This window comes from Poecilia reticulata, linkage group LG8 (genome assembly GCF_000633615.1).
Source record: "Poecilia reticulata strain Guanapo linkage group LG8, Guppy_female_1.0+MT, whole genome shotgun sequence".
In the NCBI taxonomy this organism is placed as follows: Eukaryota; Metazoa; Chordata; class Actinopteri; order Cyprinodontiformes; family Poeciliidae; genus Poecilia; species Poecilia reticulata.
The window spans coordinates 5,399,864-5,422,351 of NC_024338.1; the positions used below are offsets into that span (position 1 = coordinate 5,399,864).

At 40.5% G+C, this 22,488-nt stretch overlaps 1 protein-coding gene across 17 annotated transcripts in view; it reads right to left on the reverse strand.

Annotated features, from left to right (window-relative positions):
• Positions 1–22,488, reverse strand: part of nfixb (nuclear factor I/Xb) — a 195,303-nt gene continuing 172,815 nt past the window's right edge. For 7 of the 17 annotated variants that reach the window (XM_008415318.2, XM_008415315.2, XM_008415322.2 and 4 more), the window contains 5 exons: positions 20,727–20,855; positions 13,464–13,639; positions 12,487–12,634; positions 7,629–7,720; positions 1–4,456 (listed from right to left, as the gene is read on the reverse strand). In XM_008415318.2, the coding sequence (XP_008413540.1) occupies positions 4,442–4,456; positions 7,629–7,720; positions 12,487–12,634; positions 13,464–13,639; positions 20,727–20,855 (560 nt within the window). In that variant the 3' untranslated portion in view covers positions 1–4,441. The remainder of the gene's footprint in view (positions 4,457–7,628; positions 7,721–12,486; positions 12,635–13,463; positions 13,640–20,726; positions 20,856–22,488) is intronic. The other 10 variants (XM_008415321.2, XM_008415316.2, XM_008415312.2 and 7 more) reach the window with 4 other exon arrangements.

Here is a 22,488-nt window from a genome sequence, read left to right on the forward strand (position 1 = left end):
TCACTATAGCTTATATGTGAGAAAAAACAACCTGAATTCATGTTTGACAAATTGCATAATGGGAATACAGAGGCACTTCCTTTGATTCGAAAAGAAACCAGCCTACCGCCTTCGTCCAGCCGACCCAGTCCTCTCTACGAAGCGGGTGAGAGGTCGCCGGTCAGCTCGGCCAACTACGACTGCTTTCCCTGCGGTGAAGGAACACGGCCAGGCAGTCCAGTTATTTTGTGAGGAACGAATGGGCGTTCGGACTCAACGTGGGAGAACGTGCTGCGCGGGGGGTTTATATGTAGAAGAAGAAAAAAACAAGGTGACTGAAAGCGTAAAGGCCTCCACAGATTGTCTCGATTTAAGACTTCCCTTTGAAATCTGTCGTGTGGCGTCGTTGGGAGGATCGGGGGGGAAAAGACGTGATTAATACTGAACGGTTGTCATGAGTCGGATTTAAAATGTGACACGCTAAGYAGTGATCTATCTACCGTCATGCTTACAAAATTTTTTTTTTGACTTATACGATTGGCTGGCATGATTGTATCAGTGCAGTTATTTGATCTATAAGGGCTCTTCCATTTAAAATGGCTTCGGGGAGGARGGGGGAGTGCTGGTGTGTGTGTGAGTGCATGCATTTGTGTGGGGCGTAACCRTGACAACTATTAAATTTTACTGTCACAGGCAGTTGACAGACAAACTGGCACAACACACATTTGACTCTTGACCTCGTAGGCCTCCGTTAAAAAAAAAAAAAAAAAGTCAGAAATGTGACGACATAATTTTTCTCCGCAGTGTGGCCCCCTCAGCTCTTGGAGCAGCAGCCTATCTGGGAGTGTAAACAACAGGATAAACTTACAATTTGTAATATTTTTTATACACTCAACAGATTGAGATCTCAGAGTGTTTTTGTTGTTGTCTAACTGGTTCAGCTCGTCTGTCTCCAGGAATAATACAAATAAAAAAATCCTGTGATTGTCAGAACCCCACTCGTTTTTTTTTTTTTTTGTTTTGTTTTTCCTACAGTAAAGGGCCTCCTGGTAGAAGAACAATTAAATCATGTCAATAAAACAATTATTTGGGATAATATGCTTCTTTGATTGCTGGATGAGAAAACTGGTAACATTAATAGGAAGCTACAGCTGGCAGCTGTTAGATCAGTAAACACCTAATCTAGTTGTATGTGAACCGATTTCCTCAATCACACACAAAAGATTAAGAGTGTCCCTTTTACTTTCCACAAAATTAACTCAAATCCAAATTAGAGGATACTGATTTTTTTTAAGTGACAYCCTGCGTTGACATCTTCGTTTGTTCCAGAGGCTGAAGCTAATACGCTTACGGGGCTAGCATCATAATCASATCTTCATAAAAATGATTATCTCCACCACATTGTTTTTAAAATATCGTAGACGCCGGATCGTTTTCAGAAAGCCTTTCATCCACACCAAATCCCACAGTGAGCGTTGTTTTAAACATGCCAAACACACAGCGTAGCACAAAGCTGAAAACTGTCAGCCGACCAGAATCCATCCATCCAAACAAAAACCACTTCTGGTTAGGAATTAAACATGGCACCAAAAGGTTCATATAAAGGTTGAACTACTTTTAAATATCGTATTGGAGTACAAACGTAATAAGACACAAGATCATCTCAATTGGGATATCGCATCGCATGTCGCATTGTTTGTCGTTGACTGTAATGTGTGGGATCCTGAAACTCAGTTCACGCAAACACAAATACAGTTTTCTGAAATCTGTACTTTGGTCGGAGTTTTCCTCAATTATTGGGGTTTTTTGGGATATAAAATTGAGTTTTTGTTCACACAAAAGGCCAAAAAAAATGTATAAAAATGTATTCGTTTCTCCAGATATCCGGCTAGGTGTGGACTAGGCCTTAAAACAACGGCAATTTCACAAATGTTTTAGTGGTTCTTGCCAATTGTATTTTGTGAAGCTCTCAAGCAGAGGAGGATGTCCACCACCAGCGATCATCTTCAATTCAATATGTACTGAGAACCGGTGATTTTAACTACCAGTTCAGTAAGCTGCAAAACACAGTTTACTGAAACCACAACAATATTTTTACTTTTTACTATCAGAAGGTTATTTGGACCAAAAGCCATTCATGTGTTTCAAGTGTTCAGTGTTTCATTCAGGAGGATTATCGAGGGCGCACCACCTCCTACTTCCATTTCCTGTTTGAATAAATGTCTGCCTGATTTATTTTTTTGGGTGAAAAGATCGGAATCAGGCCGTTCAGACTGATGTGATGTGATGGTCACATCCGAGCCCCAAATCAAATTTGGGTTACATTTGTGTGAATGAAGCCTAAGAAGACCCTGATAAACATCGGTCATTTTAACGTTTTTGTAAATATCCACTGGTTTCATTCAGCAAGTGTTTTTTCCTCTTTAAGAGTTTTAATTTGGTCAAAAATATTTAATTATTTCTATCTAGAAACATTGTTTGGAAGCATCAAATAGAATAAAAACAAAAATCCCTTTTCGGATTGAAAAAGATGTTTGACCATGGATTAGCTGCTAGCTTCAGCCTCTGGGGCTAACATATCTGTACCAACTCCAGGTAAGACACTACCTGCTGACAAATTCTGAACATAATTATTCTTTAAATGTTAATTATCACAATCCACTGTGAGACTAATCATTAGCACTGGCAACACGTCCATTAACTGTAATCCAGTTCATTTGTCCTGCTTATGTCTCAAACTCTGCCCTCCAAGTGGAAATGGACCACACAGTCAGTCAAAATGTCAAGTAAATGCTAAGTGAATTAAAGTGCAATAACACCTGCAGCCACTAGGTGCTTTTTCCTCACAATCTCAGACTTTAATCAGTCAAGCACTGACAAATAGTAGGTCAAACATATTTACTGTTTGACTTCCTTCTTCTCAAGCAAGTGATTGTCATCATTTTCCAGGGATTTTTAAGAATTAAAAAAATCGAACTAAAACCTCACGTTTTTGTTCAATCTAGCTCCAAAACCGTTCTCCGTTTCCRCCATCATGTCTAATACAGTCACTTCTTAGTAAACACCCAGAAATTTAAAGTTAACATGGCCGTATCCATCTCTTTACATCGTTTTGAATTAACTCCAGTCTAACCAGCTGCTCACTGTAGCTCCCCATGGGTGTGACACCAGCTCCACATSTAAAACAGCAGGTGGGCATATTCCTCAAGTTTTTACAAGCACTATTTTTCTCCGGGTTAGCCAGCCGCTCCGTGTTCTTTGCCCCCCAACATATCACTTCTTCTTCTCTCGCTTTAAGGTGCTGCCATTCAAATACAAAAACAATTAGAAAATAGTACAAATCCAAAAAGGAGTCAATTCAAATAAGAAAAAAAAACAAGCGAGGGAAAAATAATTAGTCAGCGTTCGTCTATGTTACAAAAAGGGGACGATTGGGGGCGAAACTCATAGCTGCTGCCAATAGCGGTGACATTGCTCAGCGTCCAGGACGCCGATTGCTTCGTGTGTGGAGGGAATTTACTGAGATTATCGGGTAAAAAAAAAAGGAAAGCTTTTACATATACATATAGAAATATTATGACCTGAAAGGTGAGAAATCCTGCAGTCATGGCACACAGACTGACAACGTTRTGAGCAAAGGGGAGACCGGTGATTGGCTGAATCGAACCATGCCAGGTGGAGGACGCCTGAAGGCTTCTTGTACCTTGTGGTGTGTTTCCTTTTCGTAGAACGTAAAAATCATCTCGGCGAGTGTGGTTTACCTCCCATGCCTCGTAGGTAAATAGTGCACATCGTTAAGGGTTAGTGTTGACTGATTCAGCTTGTAGTGCAACTTTAAATCAAGATAYGGTTTGGCATGGTCGCTTGCTTATTGGTGGCCAGGCAAGAGGAGCCAATCGGGTTTCGCTCTGGGCAATGATGAGATCCTGGGCCGCTGTTCTCACTGGACGCTCATCGTCTCATTTGGGTTTTGAGTTTGTTGTGGGTGAAGTTTTTTGTAGCTTGCTGGACTGTTGATTTTTTTTTTTTCTTAGCCATTTGTTTCACAATGCGTCCTTGGAAAGCAGGAGAAGCTGACCGCTCCCCCCACGTCCGCTTGTTGCTGCCGCATCGCTGCTGTGGTTCCTGGGCGTGAGGAGGCCCGCGTACCGCGTCCTCCTTCGCTCCATCTTYCTCCCAGCCTCCTTCGAGTCCATCCGTTCGTCTTTCCCTCTTCACCCAAATCAGGTCCTCCCCCTCCGAGTGCGTGAATGTGTCCAGGGTTCCACTAGAAGTGTCATGCGACTGTAATTTCYTGCGTTGCTTGGTTATATTTCATATCAGATGAGACGTACTGTCAGGGCTGGTCGGCGGGTTGGTAAGACAATTATTGTCATCCTGCAGGTTGTTTCTCTGTTCTTTTTTTTTCTCATTTTGAATTGTAAAGAAAGATATCTATTTGCTGGTTTGCGCACAGAYCTTGTCAGAGGAACCAAGACTGGAAGAGAAAAAAAGGGAAGGGGAAAGTAGAGATGCGGTTAGTTTTGTCTCAAATGCTTTTGAAAATGTAAAAACAAGGTGAAACATCAATTAAAAACTCAAAAGTCCAATCATTTTCTGGATTAGTAAGCACCTCGTACTAAATGTTACAGTAAAAACAACACTTAGTGTGGATGTTACATAATAAAGACAATGTGAAGGATAGAATTTGTTTTGTTTCAGTCGCTGTACCATCGTAAATTTTGAGCAAACTTTTAAAATGCCACAAAAAAAAAGAGAGAAGGCGAATTAGGCGTGATTGGTCTGCTGGTTTGGGGCGAATCAACCAGGTTACACAAATCAGGATGTTAACGTTATGCATGGCTGTAGTAAACAGAAAGTAGAGGTCGCAAACTGTCATGGACCACACATCTCAGGAAAATTGAGAGAGTCCTTCTCTCTGTGCTGAAGGTTTGGACCAGGAAAATTTTTTTAAGCGTGAACTTATCTGGCATTTACAGAATTAACTCCTTTTTGCAAAACCTGAAAACCACTTTAAGGGAGTGTAAAAACTTTCTTGCGAAATTGAGGAAATAGTCGACCTTTTTTTAATGCAAAACATCAAAATGTATATAAAAACAAAATCACAGAAATGAGACGTGAAAATATTCTTTAAAAGGGAACTGAATTATCTCTGACACGTTGAGACGGGTTTATTATTCATTCAAGCTGTGATAGAGAACGAGACTTTAAGCAGACAACAGGAAGGCTAAGCAGAGTACAGCAAAGTGGGCTACATTAATCAAAGTGCTTGCAATGGATTTTATTTAGAGTCAAGAGAGCTAAATCCCAATGTTTTTAGATTTTATCTTAAAAAAAAATGCTGCAAGCAATTTATAATTTCAATTCAGTTTGTTTCCAGGTGCTGTACATTTACTAACACTATGGTGGATTTGGGGATAGAAGTCCAGGTGGTGTTGTTCTGTCTTTCTGTAGCAGCAGCAGGGTTACAGCACCCTGACCCTCTGTGTCACTCACACCGTCTTCATGTCTGGTGTCTCCCAGTCAGTGTGAGCAGGGGGCAGAACTGGGTCACTGCTGCTGAAGTTGGCTGCCCTGCTTGGCCTGCGGGATCTGCCACCGATGGCTCAAGTGCCAACATTCTAAAAGTCAAGCCTTGGAAACTCCTCCGCTCCTCCGGGAAAGCGGTCCTTTTGTTTTGTTTGACTCTAACAGGTCGCATGAATACCACCCCTTCCCCCTCTGCCCTTCTCAGCTAGCACACTCCCCGGGGCGGTGGGGGCACCGTCCCAGCGGGCCCATGCCATTGTAACTTCCCCCTTCTTAGTTACTCTGCCTTCCACCCATCTATCTCTTGTAAGCATTGCCTCTAAATCCTTGGCAGTAGACAGTGACCACTCTCTTTTCTTTCCCTGGATCCCTCTCCAGCAAAGCCCTTCTCAAATTCAAGATCGCCCAGCTATGACATCATGTCTGGTCACCCGGGGTAACGAGACGACCGAGACGTGACTTTGAAGCGGGCTGAAACTCGGGTTCCCTACATTGGGGTCTTTAAAAGTGGGGGCCTGCCCGGGAGTGCTGTGGGGACCTCCGAAGGTCGGAGGGAAGATGAGAAAAATAAACCGCAAAAATAAATACATTTTTTAATCTTACATTTTTTTGAATAATTTTTTTCTGCTATTAAATCTTTTTTTAAAATCTAAAATATGAGTAAGAATAATACTCAGAAATGTTACTTCTGATACTCATTTTCTACCGGAGCTCACAAGAAATGGAAAAGTTTCCAATAAGGACATTGCTGCAAAAACCACAAAAACTGTGGGAATTAAATAAAAATAATTATGTGGTTAATATAAAACATCACATGTTTTCTTATGATCAAAAAGAATCGTGATGAAAAATTTTATTATCTGATAAAATTTTTCATGGTTATCTAAAATCAGATCATATAAGGCAGCATTTATGCTAAATGAATGTAATAATTATTCAACACTGACAAAAAAAAAAACATTATAAAAATGTATGGTCCTTTACATATTTTGTATCATCGTCAGATACAAAATCTCTTTGGGGTCTGTGGCTCGGAAAGGTTTGGGAACCCTGCTCTGAATATCAAGCATTTGTCTGCACTGTTTGAGATCTTGTTTCTTTTCTCTGCTGGTTGTAGAGCAGCACATTTGCCACTAGAGGGCACAAGAAGGCCACAGCTGGTAGCTGAAGCTGTCTGTGCAGCCTGACCTCTGGTCTCCACGTAGACACTTTCGCCCCAAACCTTTCTGCTGTTTTGTGGAGACCTACGTTTTTATCCTGCTTAAACGTTCCAGAGCCCAAATTATCCCAGCTTCCCGTGTTAAAGACGTGTGGAATATTTGCAATGTTCAGGACGTGCAAGCAAATTTCAGTAATAGTAGGGTAAAAAAATATATACTGACGGGCAAATGAGTGGAAATGGGACAAAGAAGAGAAACTGAGAGGAGCAGAAATGAAAAGCAAGACAAAGCGAGAGAACGAAGGGCAGAGAAATAAGGGAGGGAATCCTGAGATGGTTTCCATGTGTCGAGGTGCGGGGCTGAGCTGGCTCCAGGCGGGTGTGGTTAGACACTAATGAGAAAAGTACTGGTGGTAATGGTGGAGGCACAAGAAGGGGGGGAGGTGCGGAGCGGCGATGGGAAGAGAGCSCAGAAGGTGAAGGAGGCGTACAGTAAAAAGAGGAGAATTAAATATGAGCGAGGGAAGGGGAGCAAAGTTTGAGGAATGAAGTAGGTGAAGTGGAAAAGTGGGGGATTGGGTGGAGCAGGGAAAGGAAAAGGTAGAGAGAGAGAGAAAGAGAAAAAAAGGCAGTGAGGGGAAAAGGGCCGTCTGCCTTGAGGGCAGGCTGCGTACATGCCAAATAAACAGTTGAGCACATATGGTAAACCACACACGTACAGTAAAATACAGATGTACAAATGCACACTCTGATGGTGCGCTGTGGGTTGGTGTAACTGGAGAGGTGGAGGAAACCCTGCAGCAGGTTTCACAGAGTGAGGGAGTAAGGAGCTCTGGCTCACATCCACTCACTTAATAAGTTTCCTGAGTTTCACCAGTAATTACAGTCGAGGCAGATGAGCTTCCTCTTACGGTTTCAACACGGAGAGCGGTTCTGGGAGTGGACGTCCCTCACGTCTTACCTGTGTCTGCTGCGGGATGTTCAGAAAGTTGTTGTCCCGTGATCCGATGCCGACAAACCTGTTGGGAGCTGTGGCGCCTGGCGTGGAGTATGCTGTGGAAACAGAGCACACACCACGCTGGACATAAGTGACCTTTCGAGTAACTGGCCCCGCAACGTCAAGTTCAATTCGGTCCAATTTGGTGTATTTATATAGAGCCGAGTTACAACAGATGTTATCTCCAGGCACTTCACAAAAACAGGCCAGAATCACTATATGTAGTTCTACAGATTACTGTAAAAAACCCTGACTGTACAGTCCAATCACAGCCAGTCAGATCCAACTACATCCAGCACAATTTGACCTTAATTATAAGACTGGATGATAAACGTCTGTTCATCATGTAATGCCAAATACCAACGGATTGACTAAAGCAACACTTTACACTTTACTAGCTAAATTGATTCACTTAAACGTTTTTCACTCCAAGATTCCTGGGCAGCCTTGTAAATCTGCTATCTACCCTGCTCAGTTTTATGTCCACAACATCTTTACGCATCAGATTAAGACAAGCCTTAACAAGTTGTACTTTTTAACTTACAGAGTCAAAAATGATACAYTGATCATATATTGAGATGAAAATTTGGAGAGTAACGTAAGTTTATCAACTACATTTGTAGGGGCAAAATAAATAATGTTACACATAAGATCAGTAGATGGTTACAAAACTTGCTCGACTCAAATGTACCATTTTTACAGCTAATTTTCCTTCCTATTTTAACATATGACTACAAAAAATTATTTCGAATCGCAAAGCAGTTAAAATCAAGAGCAGTGTGGCACTAAATGTGCTATGAAAACAGCTTTAAAAAAAACCCCAGACATTGAGGGAGTTTATCTTAATGAGTTTATTGTCAAAACACTATTGATTTAAGACACAAACAAAAAACCCAAAGATGAAGGCGATTTTGTCCAACTTTATATAGAATAGGTGTCAAAAATGTTCTGGATGTTTAAGGTATTTTGTTGAAAACTGGAAATACATTTCATGTTTCATTACTCTGTAATATTTTTCTAGAGCTATCCAAGCCTGAACACTAAATACAAACTTAGCATTTTTCCAGACTATTTGAGAATGCGTAGGAACCGCGCTTTCTTGAATGTGTGAGAGGGCGATGTTTGTTCATGGTAATGCTAGTGCTAGTGGTGATGCTAATGCTAGGGCCTTGTAAAACTAATTTAGCTTAATGACAAGAAAAAAAAATCTAAAGTTTATCAGAAAAACACAATTAGAAGGAAAACTTACTACTTTAATACTATTTTGTTTCATCTCAACATAAACATTTATTTAACCAAAAATGCATCCTTAATATGAAGCTTAAAATATGCAACAAGATTCTATTGAAAGGGAAAAAATACTATGGGTAAATGTAAATGTATTGTTTTATTTGACAGGTTTTGAATGTTGTACACAATATGTGCTTCTCTTGTCTTGCCCGTTTTTCCACACAACCCGAGAAATTTCCAAACACAGGCTGCTAGCTGAACCATCTCAGCTAGCTTCCATATCTTAGCAGAACTGATAGTTACAGATGGACTGTTATGGTCAGAATTAAACTTGTAGTAGTGTAATAAAATAGTTTTATGTAAAGGTATGGAGTCTGTTTCTGCCTTTAGGACCTTGGTAAAAGTCTTAGACTATTTTCTTGTCTGTATGTTATAATGCTAATGCTAAGACTACGTAAACCAAGATTAGAAAAAGAATAGCAAAAAAAATACAATATTAATTTCAAAAAAGAACATCTAGTAGATGTACAATTGCTCAATTTGAACTTTTATTTTATTTCGGAATAAAAATGTTTCCTACTTGCTGCAACTGCCGTCATCTTTGATACCTAAGCTACTTGCTAGCTTTCCTGCCTTTAGCATTTATCATAGGGTCACTGAGATCTCAGTACACAAAATAACAAACCTGGCTGTTTGTAGTGTTAATTTTTCTTGAGCATTAAGTGTTCTGAGAATTAACAGATATATGTTGCAGCCAGTCAAAATTCATAGCAGATGGTTTTATGTGAATACCTACAGTGTGTCTCTATTAGTATTCGGGTTGTCAGGACATCTACATTAACCTGCCAGAGAAGAAACCTGAGCGATACAGTCTTTCTTTTTAATGAATTCAAATGGTAATCTTTTATTTATCTTTTTTATTTACCCTCTCTTGTTCTCTGATGACTCTGGCACCATAAAACCAGAATTGCCTTATTATACAGTGTGCGATACAACTAACAGCCCACCAGCTGATCCTTTTGCTGAGAAATCTGGTGTCCATTTAGTACTCCAGTCATAAAATGTCATCTCTGCTTTTGTTTCTTTATACTCAGATACACCGTGGCAAACTTTACAGCACCGCGGACGCAGCGTTAGCAGTCATTAGCTAACATCTGGAAGTCATCAGCAAATTGCACAGTTCTCCATTTATTCTCCACACACCACAAATTTATTTCACTCTGACGGACACTATTTCTCCGAATTCTTGGCCCCTTCTTTCTCTCTGACACTTCTTAGAATAACTCTAAAGCTGCGGTCTTCTGTGCACTCCTGCATTTTACCTTTTAGATCGCTGTAGCAAAAAAAAAAGAACCCACATATGGAGACAAACTTTTCCAAGCTTTTCCTGCTCTCTTTAAAACTATTATATTTCTAGCCTCTGTTTTTTATGGTGGACAAATCACTAATAAACTATCTCTTTCCAAGATAGTAAATTGACTTATAAAATTATCTATAATTTGGATTTCGGTAGAAAGATGGAGGCAAAAATATAACACACCATAAATGTTGTATTGAGTATGCAAATCAGCTAAATTAGGCATAAGGGAGCATAACTGCAACCAATAAATCTAAGTGCATCCATGCATAGAAAATGCAAAACTTGCACTTTGCTGTTACCTCAGTGGCATTAAAACAGGAGAAATGGCTTGAGGCAAATTTGCAGGGCTAGTCTAGAAGGGGTTAGTTAGCTAGTCAGGCTATCTGCTCAGGTCTGCAGCCGGTTGATGGGCTGACATACGGTACTTCTCATAGTTTTGTTTTTAAAAAGTATTTGGCGTCCTCACCATGACTGACTGTGTTTTTCTTGCCCAGGAATATTTCCAAACCTACAAATTTGTCTTTTTTGGTAAACATAGGCAATGCCTAGTGGCAGTTTCAGCCAGCTGAGTGTTTCTGTCAGCAACAAGTCGGAGAGGGGCACCGTAAAATTCTCAATGTTACACACAACCAGAGACAACCCAGGTCACTCCAGTGTTTTAATCTCCATCTGATTAAAACCACTCTGAACTCTTGTGTTGTTATGACGGAAAAATGGAGTAATTTTCAAACCACAACTTTTTGAAACCTTGAAACACCTTGACGACGTTAACCGACCCATTTCTAATTTTATCATCTCATTTTACACATTTCTGACAACATTTCGTACCGTCCTGAGAGAAGCCTTTCAAATATCCAACAGATACAAATGCACTTGCAGATGATTGACAAAGAGTTAATCTCTGGAGTCTAAGGATCAGATTTATGAAACTCTGATCTATATAGATCAGAGTTTTATAAGAGTTACAGATTGCAGCTTCACATATTTCACAAATATGACTTTAAAAATAAAGCAATAACACATGTAGAAAACAACATCTGTTAAATATTGTAACTACTATTTATTGACTACTTAGGGTATTTAACTACTTAATAAATAAGCTAAAAATGAAAATTAAATGAGACCAATAACACCAGTGAACTTGGTTTTAATCAAGTACTGCTACGCATATCATTGAGGTCAGTAAAACCCAGTGGAAATGTTTGTCATAATCTGATATGCAAACTCAGATCTCCCTGGGTGACAAACTCTGCGCTGAGAGACGGAACACAGCTGAATCCTGACGCTGAGGATCAGTCGGGGATATTTAAAACCAACTGGCATCAACGTCTCTGACAAATTTAGGGCAGTTTGAGGTTCCCCCACGGACTCCAGAGACCTAAACTTACTGAAGGACTCAGGGAAGCTTGTGTGCAGACTTTGTGTGGTCTGTTTGTGTGCAGGAAAGGGAGGAAGGACAGCAATGAGAGACACAGGAAGGAAGGTACAGTATACATCCATGTGTTTCTAAGAATTGAAATAACATACAAAAGACATTAAAGACTTGCAGACGCTGACTGGGGGTGAGGGAGGGGAGGAAAACACTAGCTTTGAAGAAGAGCTAAAAGTTAGAAAATAAAAGAAAAGGTGCTCCATCCAGTGCCCCTCTACCGTAAGACTGGCAGACATATTTCTGTCATCACTCCCTTACCTTAAAAACTTGACTTATTCTTCCTGTTTCACACTCACCAAGCAAAGGGATCCACAAAAATTCCACTAACGTCCCAGTTTCTGCTTTGGAGTCCATATAACATAACTGCCCTAAATTTGTGCCCCTCTGGAGACAGCAAGTCAACACTTGAAATCAGACAGTTTGCCGATGAGTCCTTTTAGGGAGGAAAAGAGGAAACAGAGCAGCAATGACGCTTTCGTAGCATGACACGTGGAGTGGCTTCAACTTGTGGTGCCACCACAATTCAAGGGGCCTAATAAAAAGCCATGTGGAGTGCCACACATGTCTGTAATGACACATAGTCAAAACCTCTGAGGGCCTGGGACTGCACCTTATTTTCTCTGCTGGTTTCCAAATTCTTCTGCAAGGAAGGGAAAGTGAGATGCTGGAAACATAATTACGGCACGAGGTCGGAGGAGGAACAACACGACACTGGTCTTTTGTCACTAGAGGGAGGTTTCTCTCTTTTCTTTTCTTTTTTCCTGTGTTACTTTGCAAACGGTCTCTGCAGGGTCACTTACACGGAGATGCGGGCGAGGAGAGTCCGCCGTCAGGGGGCGTGCTGTTGGGTTTAGAGTCGGGCATGGGGAGGGGCACTGGGCGGGCCACTGGGGGAGGTGGAGGCAGCAAGAAGGAGCCTGGCATTTTGCTCTGGCCGCTCCCGTTCGGCTGCGGACAACACAAATAGGGTCAAGAGGGCGGCATGCGACAACCCGCAGACACGGAATGGAAAAGGGGAGCGGCTCAAGAAGGCCGGGCCCAAAATATAAACAAATTCATGACGGAAGGAGGAAGAGATGGGCGGGAAAAAAAAAAAAAAAACTAAGGGAATGAGGTATGCGGACGCCATCTTTAATGAGGGTGTGAAAAATAATAGCCACCACAAGAAGTGATTTGGTGCGGGACCAGGGTCCGCCGAGGCGGTCCGTGTTGGGTGAAGGAGGTTGTGGAGGCAGTGAGAGAACTCTTTGACTGGGCTCATCCATCAGATGGCAAGAAATCAAAAGCATGGGAGAACACTCGTCTACACAATCACAACACCACCAACCAACGGTACCAAATCCCAAGCAACCAAACGGCAACTGAAATCGGAACAGCTAGAGATGAAGACAGTAACACGATGACACAACACAGGACTGGTGTGCTCGACTTGAAGCGTGCCGTGACTGAGTCCCTCTCGTGCTGATGGTTGTAAGCTTCTGAGGGGGGGGGGGTTGGGTGGAGCAAAAGAAAGAAATGGACAAGAGGAAGAGAGGGGAAGACGTTGGGGTCCAGAACAGGAAACGGCAAAAATGACACCGACAAGACAATACGAAGATTTCTAGACCAGCTTACTGAACCAGTGTCTGGTGTGTTGTTTGTGGGTGTGTCTCTGGTGGTGTGAGTCCTCGTGATGTGAGAGGTAATTGGTGGTATCTTTGTTTTTCCGTCAACCTGCCTGCGTGCTTTTCTGTGTTTCAGGCAGCTGCTGCAGGTAGCAGCGTCTCTCCTGCCTTACCTGTCCAGCGGCCTGCCCTGAGCCATCGGCACAGACGAACTGCACAAATTCCTTCAGGGGGTCCTGTCCGGGGTGGTGGTGGTATCGTATGGTGGGGTGGGTGAAGTAGGGGCTAGACTGCTGGATGATGGAAGGGGACGGGAAGTGCAGGGCCGAGGCTGACGCACGGGGACTCCCTGCGAACACAGATATCGGCATTAGTCGGACAGAGGCCAGGAAGGATAAAATAAAGATGTGAGAGACAGATGCACCCGTTAAAACGAAACACAAAAGATCAGGTGATGAATGAGTGACAGCAAGAATGACTGTTACAGATGTCTTTTTTTCCAGTGAGATATAGGAAAGTATATCAATACTCCTAAATTTAAACAAGACAACATTTAGAGATCATTATGGTGTTTAAAGCCACAAATTTCATATTCCACTTGATCCAAGAGCAACTTCAGCACACACACTTCATTAAAATCAACTATAAAACATCTGGATAATGACTGTTTTGTAAAAAAAAAAAAGATTTTTAAAAGTCATAAAAATTCAGAGATGCAAGATCAGGCATCGTGATTTGGTGATGATGGCGTGTGACGCCAACAGGCAGGTTCAGGGACCACGCAATTGGTGTGTACCACTCAGTTCAATACGTCAACTATAAGCTTAATCTGTCTTTTCTGTCTCTGTTACTGGTGTATAAAAAACACACAATAATGGGGGGCAATTAATCTGTTAGCTATCTGTTGGAATATCTAAATGCAATTCACTGTGTCACTGTTGGAAAAGTACGTTGATAAAAGTACTTTTCCAACTTTTTTCCAACTAAATATATTTAGCAACTAAATATATTTAGTTTAGCAACTAAATATATTTAGTTGCTAAATATATTTAAATGAAAACCTTTTTTTTTTTTGAATCTTAAAAATATATATATTTTGCAACAAAACACTGTACTTTGAACGTGTGTGTGATCTACAATGTGCCAGGAGTTTGGTTGATTCCTGACTCCTCAACATAAGGCCTATATCTATCAGTAAACCTGATTTGTATTAAACCCCCCTCCACCCCATACGAGCCCACCAGCACCTTGCTCTGGGCTGCCTGCTCCAAAGTGAAGTCATCTTCCTGCTCCTATAGTCTACCATACTAATCCCTTTACAAACTGGGAGAAAGCCAAGTGCAGGGGGTATGTGGGTGGGTTCAAAACAGGAGGAGAGGAATGGTTGGGACAGAAAGGATACAGCTCTTATCTCCCTCTGTGACTTTCCTCATAATCTCCCCTTTCCCCCAAAACCCCCAACTATCACAAAATGGGAATGCTTTATTTATGAGTTCTTGTACATTTAAACCAGCTGCGTTAAAAAGACAGAAATGACTTTTTCAGTCTCATACAGCAAATCAGAACTAAAATCTAGTGTGAAAGATGAAATTAAAAAGAAATGGCAGGAGGAATAGAATAAGTAGCAGAAAGGAAGACATTTTTATTCCCTTCTAAAAATTGTGGGTAAGATGAGGGGAAACATCAAGGAGGAGGAGAGAATATTTTATCAAGACTTTGATTTGGCCATATGTATTTAAATTCTAATTGAAAAAGAATAGGAAAGCATTGTACAGGAGTTTGTGACTGTGGCCAATCACTGTAGACAGGTGAACATGTACTGATGGATCGGACACAATATTATAGAGAGGTGTTCTTCAAAATCGACTTCACGAGCAAAAAGTACAATTTATTTTAGTTGATTTACTTTGCTTAAATTGAAACCACATTTGAAGTGAGGCGCTTTTTCAGTTTCTTGTAAAATCAGAACAACACTCCAGTTCAGTAGGTGGCGATAAAGCACACTGAAAGCTGTTTGCCAATTGCCAGTAAAAACAAAAGAAGAACCAGTAGTGTTTGTATATTCTGCTGTAGCTTTAGCTAACTACTTGTGACTAGTTCACTATTCACCTGAAATGTTATTGAGTGACAATAACATTTATAAATTATACTTTTTTGTACACTTTGGCTTTATTTTTGACTACTTTGACCAGTTAGATAACCAGTTAAATTATTTGGCCATTAGTGCTATTTCACATTGTAGCTAATGACAGTTAGCTCTTACTTCCTTGTTAACACAGAAAGCTCAAATCTGTCCTTAAAATAATTATAGAGCAAGAGTTTTTGTTTGTTTTCTATTATGTAGCTATTGTAGCATTTATAATCGATGCGTAATATCTAATATTGACTAAATAATAGGATTAAATATGTCTTTAGGTGAAAGTTAGAGGTTTTAACCATATATCCCGAACTTGGCGCGTTGTAGCTCAGTTGCAATGTTCTGTACTACACAAACATTTTAACCAAATGTTAACATTTGGTTAAAACATTTATATTTAAGAACAACTCACCAGAAGTTCTTGTAGCTATTCAACATTATTTTTTCCCCCTCAAGAACAATTTAGTGACACAAACCTGTAAAAGACAACTCTGCCTTCTGTCGAAACAATGTAAAAATAGGACTTAAAAGTAAAAGATGACAAGACTTCTATAAAGAACACGTATGTTCACTGAATGTGATTGAAAGGTCAGAGTTAATCAAAGTCAATGCATTTTTTCTGGGCTAAATACAGAACAGAAAAGACAAATCTTAAAATATCCTGGTTGTGCAGAATTTGGAGATACATGTGCATTTATACCAGGTGTTACAGAAGCTAACTACTTGAAGTTTATGCTAAATATTTCCACCAACATCACACTTCTTCTACTACTTCTTTCTCATCAACATCTAAAGGTTGATACATACTTTACATAATGACATCATTTTGTTCTTACAGCTCTGCTTTGGGAAGTTCTTCTAGCTTCTATACTTTAGTTCTTGTAAACTATAAAATGTCCTTGCTAGCAGGAACTTTGTTCATGTTCGTGACGCCTTGGGTACCGAGAACCAATTTATCTGTACTTACCCATCACTTTTCACCATGGCTCTCAAAAGTGTTCACAGCCCTGTTAAAATGCCAGGTTGTTGTGATGTGAAACAAATGAAACGTTTCATAAATTATTCCAAACCATTTTTCCCCATATAATGCAGACTTTCCCAACACAAACCTACTAAGCCTGGTGGTAGGGGGCGCTAAGGCAGCCCACCATGTTTTTGTGTTGAAAAATGTTAAAAGTTAAAAATATTGAGACCAACTGGCAAACCAAATTTAATCTGTCTTTACTTTCAATGTTACTGGTGTACAAAAATCCAGTTTAAAATAAACAAACAAAGCTTAGCCTGGCGGTACGGGAGCAAGTACAGTCTGGTGGCCTGTCAGGCTTATAATACACTGGAGGAAATGCTGTAATGTGACATTTATGCTGTATTAGGAAATGTATTTATTTAAAAACAACAACAAAAAGGAAAGCCGGAACAATGCAGAGCTTCGGGATCAAATGGATCTCATTCAACAAATGTATCACTCAGGGACAGGCTATAAGAAATTACACGCACACAAACGCACGGACGCACACACACACACATGTACTTATACACAAAAAGCGAGTGCTCCTTACCAATATTTATAGTCATTGTTGCCTTGCTAATGGGATTAGACCATACAGTTGTAAAACTCTGCTATACATGGTCTTTAATAATTTGGTGAATAAATACAGTTATTATTCAATAACTTATTGAAAACAAGCATTTCAGAGAGGTTCATTCTGTGCAAGAAGATTCAGGGGTGTGTCGAAGTATTAGTAGTAAAAAAAAAAAAAAGTTAACGTCCCAGAAAGGTGAAGAGCTGTTCCTTTAACTGATGTGACTGATTGCAGCACCATGACAGAAACACGTTCTTTCGCTGCAGCATTTTTTGCACAATCCCGATCCGCCTGCCACCGAATTCCTGCGGACCCCGTCTGACATGCAGAACAACAACAGCGCTTATGATGTGGTAAGCACTTTCACACTAAGCGAGGCACCAAATGCATTGTTGAAGTTTGCCGCCTGGAAAGAAATCATAACTGTATATAAAAAAAAATATAATAATAAAGAAGCAAAAAAAAAAAAAAAAAACACACTACAGCTCACCACTACAGCATCGTGGTGAGAGGGTTGGGGTAGAGAGGTTGTCCCGCGATGGTGTGAACGGGCGTCCGTCCGCACGCAAAGCGCCGAGATCAGATTCGCCGTACTCACGTCTGGAGAGGCGCGGGGGAACGTCAACAACCGCAGGGGAGGGAATAATGACACAGTGGTCAACCTCATCGCCTCACATCTGCTCCATGGCTTAAAAATGCTTTGAAGCTTCGCTGCAGAACTAAAGCACATGTGTAATTATCTACAATGAGCTCCTTCATTGGGTGAGTTTACAAAAGAAAAGCAGAGAAAGTCTCATAGTTGGTCTGCGCTGCGGTTTGAATAAATTAATAAAAACAGGGGAGAGATGATTTATGCCTATAACTTCTTTGCTGTGATAGAGCCGGGTCGGAATCGGAGGCGTTTTGACGCAGGAATCAGACAAAAAACTGCATTAAGTCGTATTAGCACGCTAGAAGTCACGCTGCTGATAATGAATTTGGAGAACTGTGGTCTTTGGCAAACAATCACTTTGGATGTTTTTTTGTTTTGTTTTTTTTTGCTAGAATATTGGCACCAGTGAAGGGGGGAGCCTCAGAGATTGTGTAAAAATAAATATGCAGGACTCACAGAGGACTAATTAAAAGTGAACAGAGTAAATAGCAGCAGCAGAAGATGAAGTGTTCAGACTTTTTGTTTCGTATTGTAAGCAAGGCTCTCTCCAAAGGCCTTCGATTTCGGTTTAATCCAAATGTTTCTCTCTTTAAAATCCCCGTTCATCCGTTTAGTCATGCGAACTTTCTGCTAACAATTTAAGATGTCAAGCTCCGGCTGACGGGATGACGGAATAAATATGACATCATCTCCGCTATTTTGTTTCAATTTTGGGAAGTGCTTGTCAAAAAAGCCTGACATGTAGTACACATCTGTTCTACGGAAGAAAAAAAGTGTTCATAGTTTGAAACTCTGCTGTAGTAAAATAAGTGGAGAATTTACAGAATTTTTTTCAGACTCAAGTAAAGAATTAGAATAAAATGTTCAAACACTAATTTTATCAAACTGTAAACATCTGCTCAACCAGTCAAAGACAGCGCCATGGAAACCTCTCAGGCTTGTTCAGTTTTTTTTTTCTTCCTTTTTTTTTTAGTAAAAGAAGAAAGGAATTCTGCAAGCGTTGCAATCCAAAGAGCTATTTTTATTTTCAGTCCAGGTCATTAAAACTCTTTTATAGCTGCAAATGTTACTAAAAAAAGAACAAGTCAACTTAGAGCATTTGATAAGCATCTACCACAAGAAATTTGGTCATATTTTAAAAGAACCGCCATTTTATTTCTTTTATTAGGTTTTATGAGTAAAAACTTTAGCAAAAATGGGATAGATTTTCTTCTATGGGATCTTGATGTTTGTGGAAAATTATGTAAAAACATAAAAAATAAATAAAACTATGTTGTTCCAGTCTAATGGCTAGAAAAGTAGATAAAAATATTTCTATTTTTCAAATTCGGTGCAATTATTCCATTAAAAGTCTGAAAAAATATTAAACACCTGCATTTATTATAACATCTATATTTCTTTCTCATTTTTAGCTTTAATTTCCAAAGAAACGCAAAAGAATTCCAATGTGGTTACATTATAATGAGTCTGTTAAACTGGTGATGAATTCTGCTCTAATTCTGCCCTGATGCAGCATCTTTACACTGAAGCACGGTGGTGGCAGCATCATGATGAGATGATTCTTGCCCAATGAGATTGGGTAGAGTCGATTGGAATATGGACAGAGCTAAAAATGGGGCAATTGTGAAAACAAACCTATAGAAGTGTGTGCTAGAATGGCCTAGTCAAAGTCTAGAAGACTGAAATCTGGTGGAGAATCAGGGGCATGACTTGAATTTTGCTGGTGCATCAACAAGGGATGGACTGAGCAAGCTTAATCGACTCACGCCGTTACATTTTTAGAGATGTAGCTRTAGGAATTGTTGAAAACTCTGTTTATTTTTCCTTCTACTCTCCAATTAGCAGCAATTAAAGCAACAACAATTTGGGAGTGAAAGTTTTTCCTCTGTCTGTGAAGAAAATCCTCTCCACAGCATGATGCTGCCACCACCATGTTTCACAGTGAAGATGTTAAAAATGCTGGATTTTCCGTTTACTTCACAATTACATATGACATTGTACTGGTTCAGCGCTTAAAGGGGCAAAATTATGTAATATTGACTTTTTTGAACTTTATATAATGCTATACAATGTTATTCCCTCACCAAGAATAACATAATTTCTCTTGCACGTTTGAGAAATAATTTAATCTCCATGGCAAAGATTGAGCTGGGTAGATCTAGCTCCACCTTTGAGGTGAAGCTCCTCCTCGGAGGTGCAGATTATAGGCTTCTGCCTCACAGAGCAGCTTTCCCCCATAGTACCTCCACTCAGCTCCTTCAGACTAGTCAGCAGCGATTAGCAAACACCTGGTGGAACTGCAAACCTGCTGAGTTCATTACAGGAGCTGCTTCTCAGTGAAACACTGGTAAAAATGTTGCTAAAGGGTTAATAGAGGAGCCGTGTTGTGATGACTTCCTGAAGGTGGACTTTCAGAAAGAGCAGGAGTCAAATTTCTCTTAAGTCATATTTGATATAATGTTTTCATAACAACTGGAGTTACCAGTTATGTGATTGAGCAATAAAATGACACAATGTGCCTGGAAAGCACATAATACTGCTCCCTTTAAAATTCTAACAGAACACACAGAGGTTTGTGGTTGTAAAGAATTCACAAAAGCTGAAGCGTGAAAACTTCTGCGTGGCACTGCAATCGAATCTGAAACAGATGTTAAGTTCAAGTTTCAAAGAAGAGTAGACAGATAAAAAAAAGACATCCAGAACCACTTCAATGCTCTAAGAAATACACCGAGCAGCACAGATATTCCACCAGCAACCGTCCACCAGTAGCCAGGCCCAGAAAAGGTCCAAACAAAACCACACCCAGAGACCCCAGAAGCTCCGCCACCAACACCACCTGCACACGACAGAGCAACGTGCCGGCTTCAGATTCCCAACCGCTCTCATGCCACCCCACCTCTAAACCGCAGTAAGGAGGGGGAGGGGTGGGTGTGAAAGGGTAAGGGGTGGGGAGGGCCTGGAAAAAAGTGTGGGGTAGGAGGAGATGGTGAAGAGGAAGGAGTTGGAGGGGGTGGGCGATCAGGGAGCTGGGGGGGTTTTGTTGGTTTGGTTGGGTTGGTCTCACCTGGTCTCACTCCCGCCAGCATTGGCAGTGGGTGGTGGGTGAACGCCATGCGGGGGGACCTCGTCTGGGAGGACAGGGCGCTGAAATCGAATTTCCCCAGCTTCTTATGAGAACCAGGCGACGAGAGTCCTGGCAAAAAGGGGATCAACAGAATGGCAGAACAGAGACGAGGTTTTAATCAAACATGGCTGCTTTTTGCTTACTTCGACTCTACTCAAGAAAAATCAGATCAAGTCAAAGATAGAAAAAAAAAAATCAACTACTGGATCAGATTTCCTCAATTTGATGAAAAGAAGCAAATAATTAAGATTGTAATCAACGGACTGATTGATTGACTGACTGATTGGTTTGCTCATTGATTCTGACGTCCATCTTGACATACATAGGGATTCCTTTAGGTTGGTTCTCCGTCCGTTGGTGTTCAGTCAGTGGACCGTACCAGACGGAGGAAGGGGAGTGGGGTGAGGGTCCGGTGAGAGGGTATGTTTTAAAGCAGCAGCGTGAAAAAAGGTGACGGGAGAGAGGGGAGGAAGGTTTGGGTTGGGGGGGAGATGGAGGTCAAGAGACCAGGGGCTTAGCTTCAGGACAGAGGAGAGCTGGAAGAAGCCCACCGATACGGGACTCAATAACACAACATCTAAGTATCGTGTTTCTATCCTCACATTCGTAACTTAAAAAAAAAAAAATCTAACTAGCTTAGAGATAGAGAGCCTTGCAAAGGTTTTCACACCACCTAGAACTTTATCACACTCATTCTTCATGTTACAGCTACAAATGCCAATGCTATCAAATGAGAGATCAATGCAAAGTAGTGAATAGTTGTTAAATGAAATGAAAAATCATGACTGCTTTTCAAAGAATGTTGGCATTCAGACCGCCTGTAATACTTTGAGAGCAGCTTTGGTTGAACTAACAGCTACAGTTTGGGGCTGGGTGCTGCATCGATTTTATTGCAATTTTGTGGGCGATAAATGGATTTCATTGATTTATCCACTTTTCTCTTTTTGAAGATTTGAGTTTGTGGAAAATGGGATTTTTTTTTCACACCAATGCACTTCTTAGGCTTCCACAGTTTAAACTGAGGTCAGCCCTCGTCTTATTCGACAAGAGTGTTTTACCGCCTGTATTTATTTTGACTCTGAATTCAAGCCAACCTGCAAAAGGAACGATTGACAAATTAGCAAGTTTTTAACTTTTAAGCCGCATCACCCAGCATGTATCGTATCATTTATTGTTTATTGTGATACATTTCTCATAAGAATTTTTATTTATCGTTCCCATGATAAATTCCAAGCAGTGATGTTTGAAACCCCCCAGAAGTGTTCTTACTGTCGGGTCTGTTTTTTTTATTTTTAGCCACTGTTTGTTCAATGATGTGTCAATAAATATCAATACGTTTATACATATAATCAAATACAGTTACTGTGTGCAGCTATAAACACATACTTTTGTGTGTTTTGTGGGGCTATGATTGCTGTGCTATGCAGTTGCAACCATAAAATTACTTAAAAAAGAAGTAATAAATGGTTTTTAGTGCCACTTTTATTATTATCACAATAGCATCTGAAAATATGGTGATAAAACTTTAAGTCCATATGGCCCAGTTCTACTGCAGGTCTTTTAGGATAGATGGCTACCAGATTTAAACGGACGGAAATTGAAGTTTTTCCCTTTCATCTGAGCAAAATAGTTCAAGTTCAATCAGACTGGATGAAGATCATCTGTAAACATCAGATTTTTTTAGAAGGTTTTATTGGCTCTA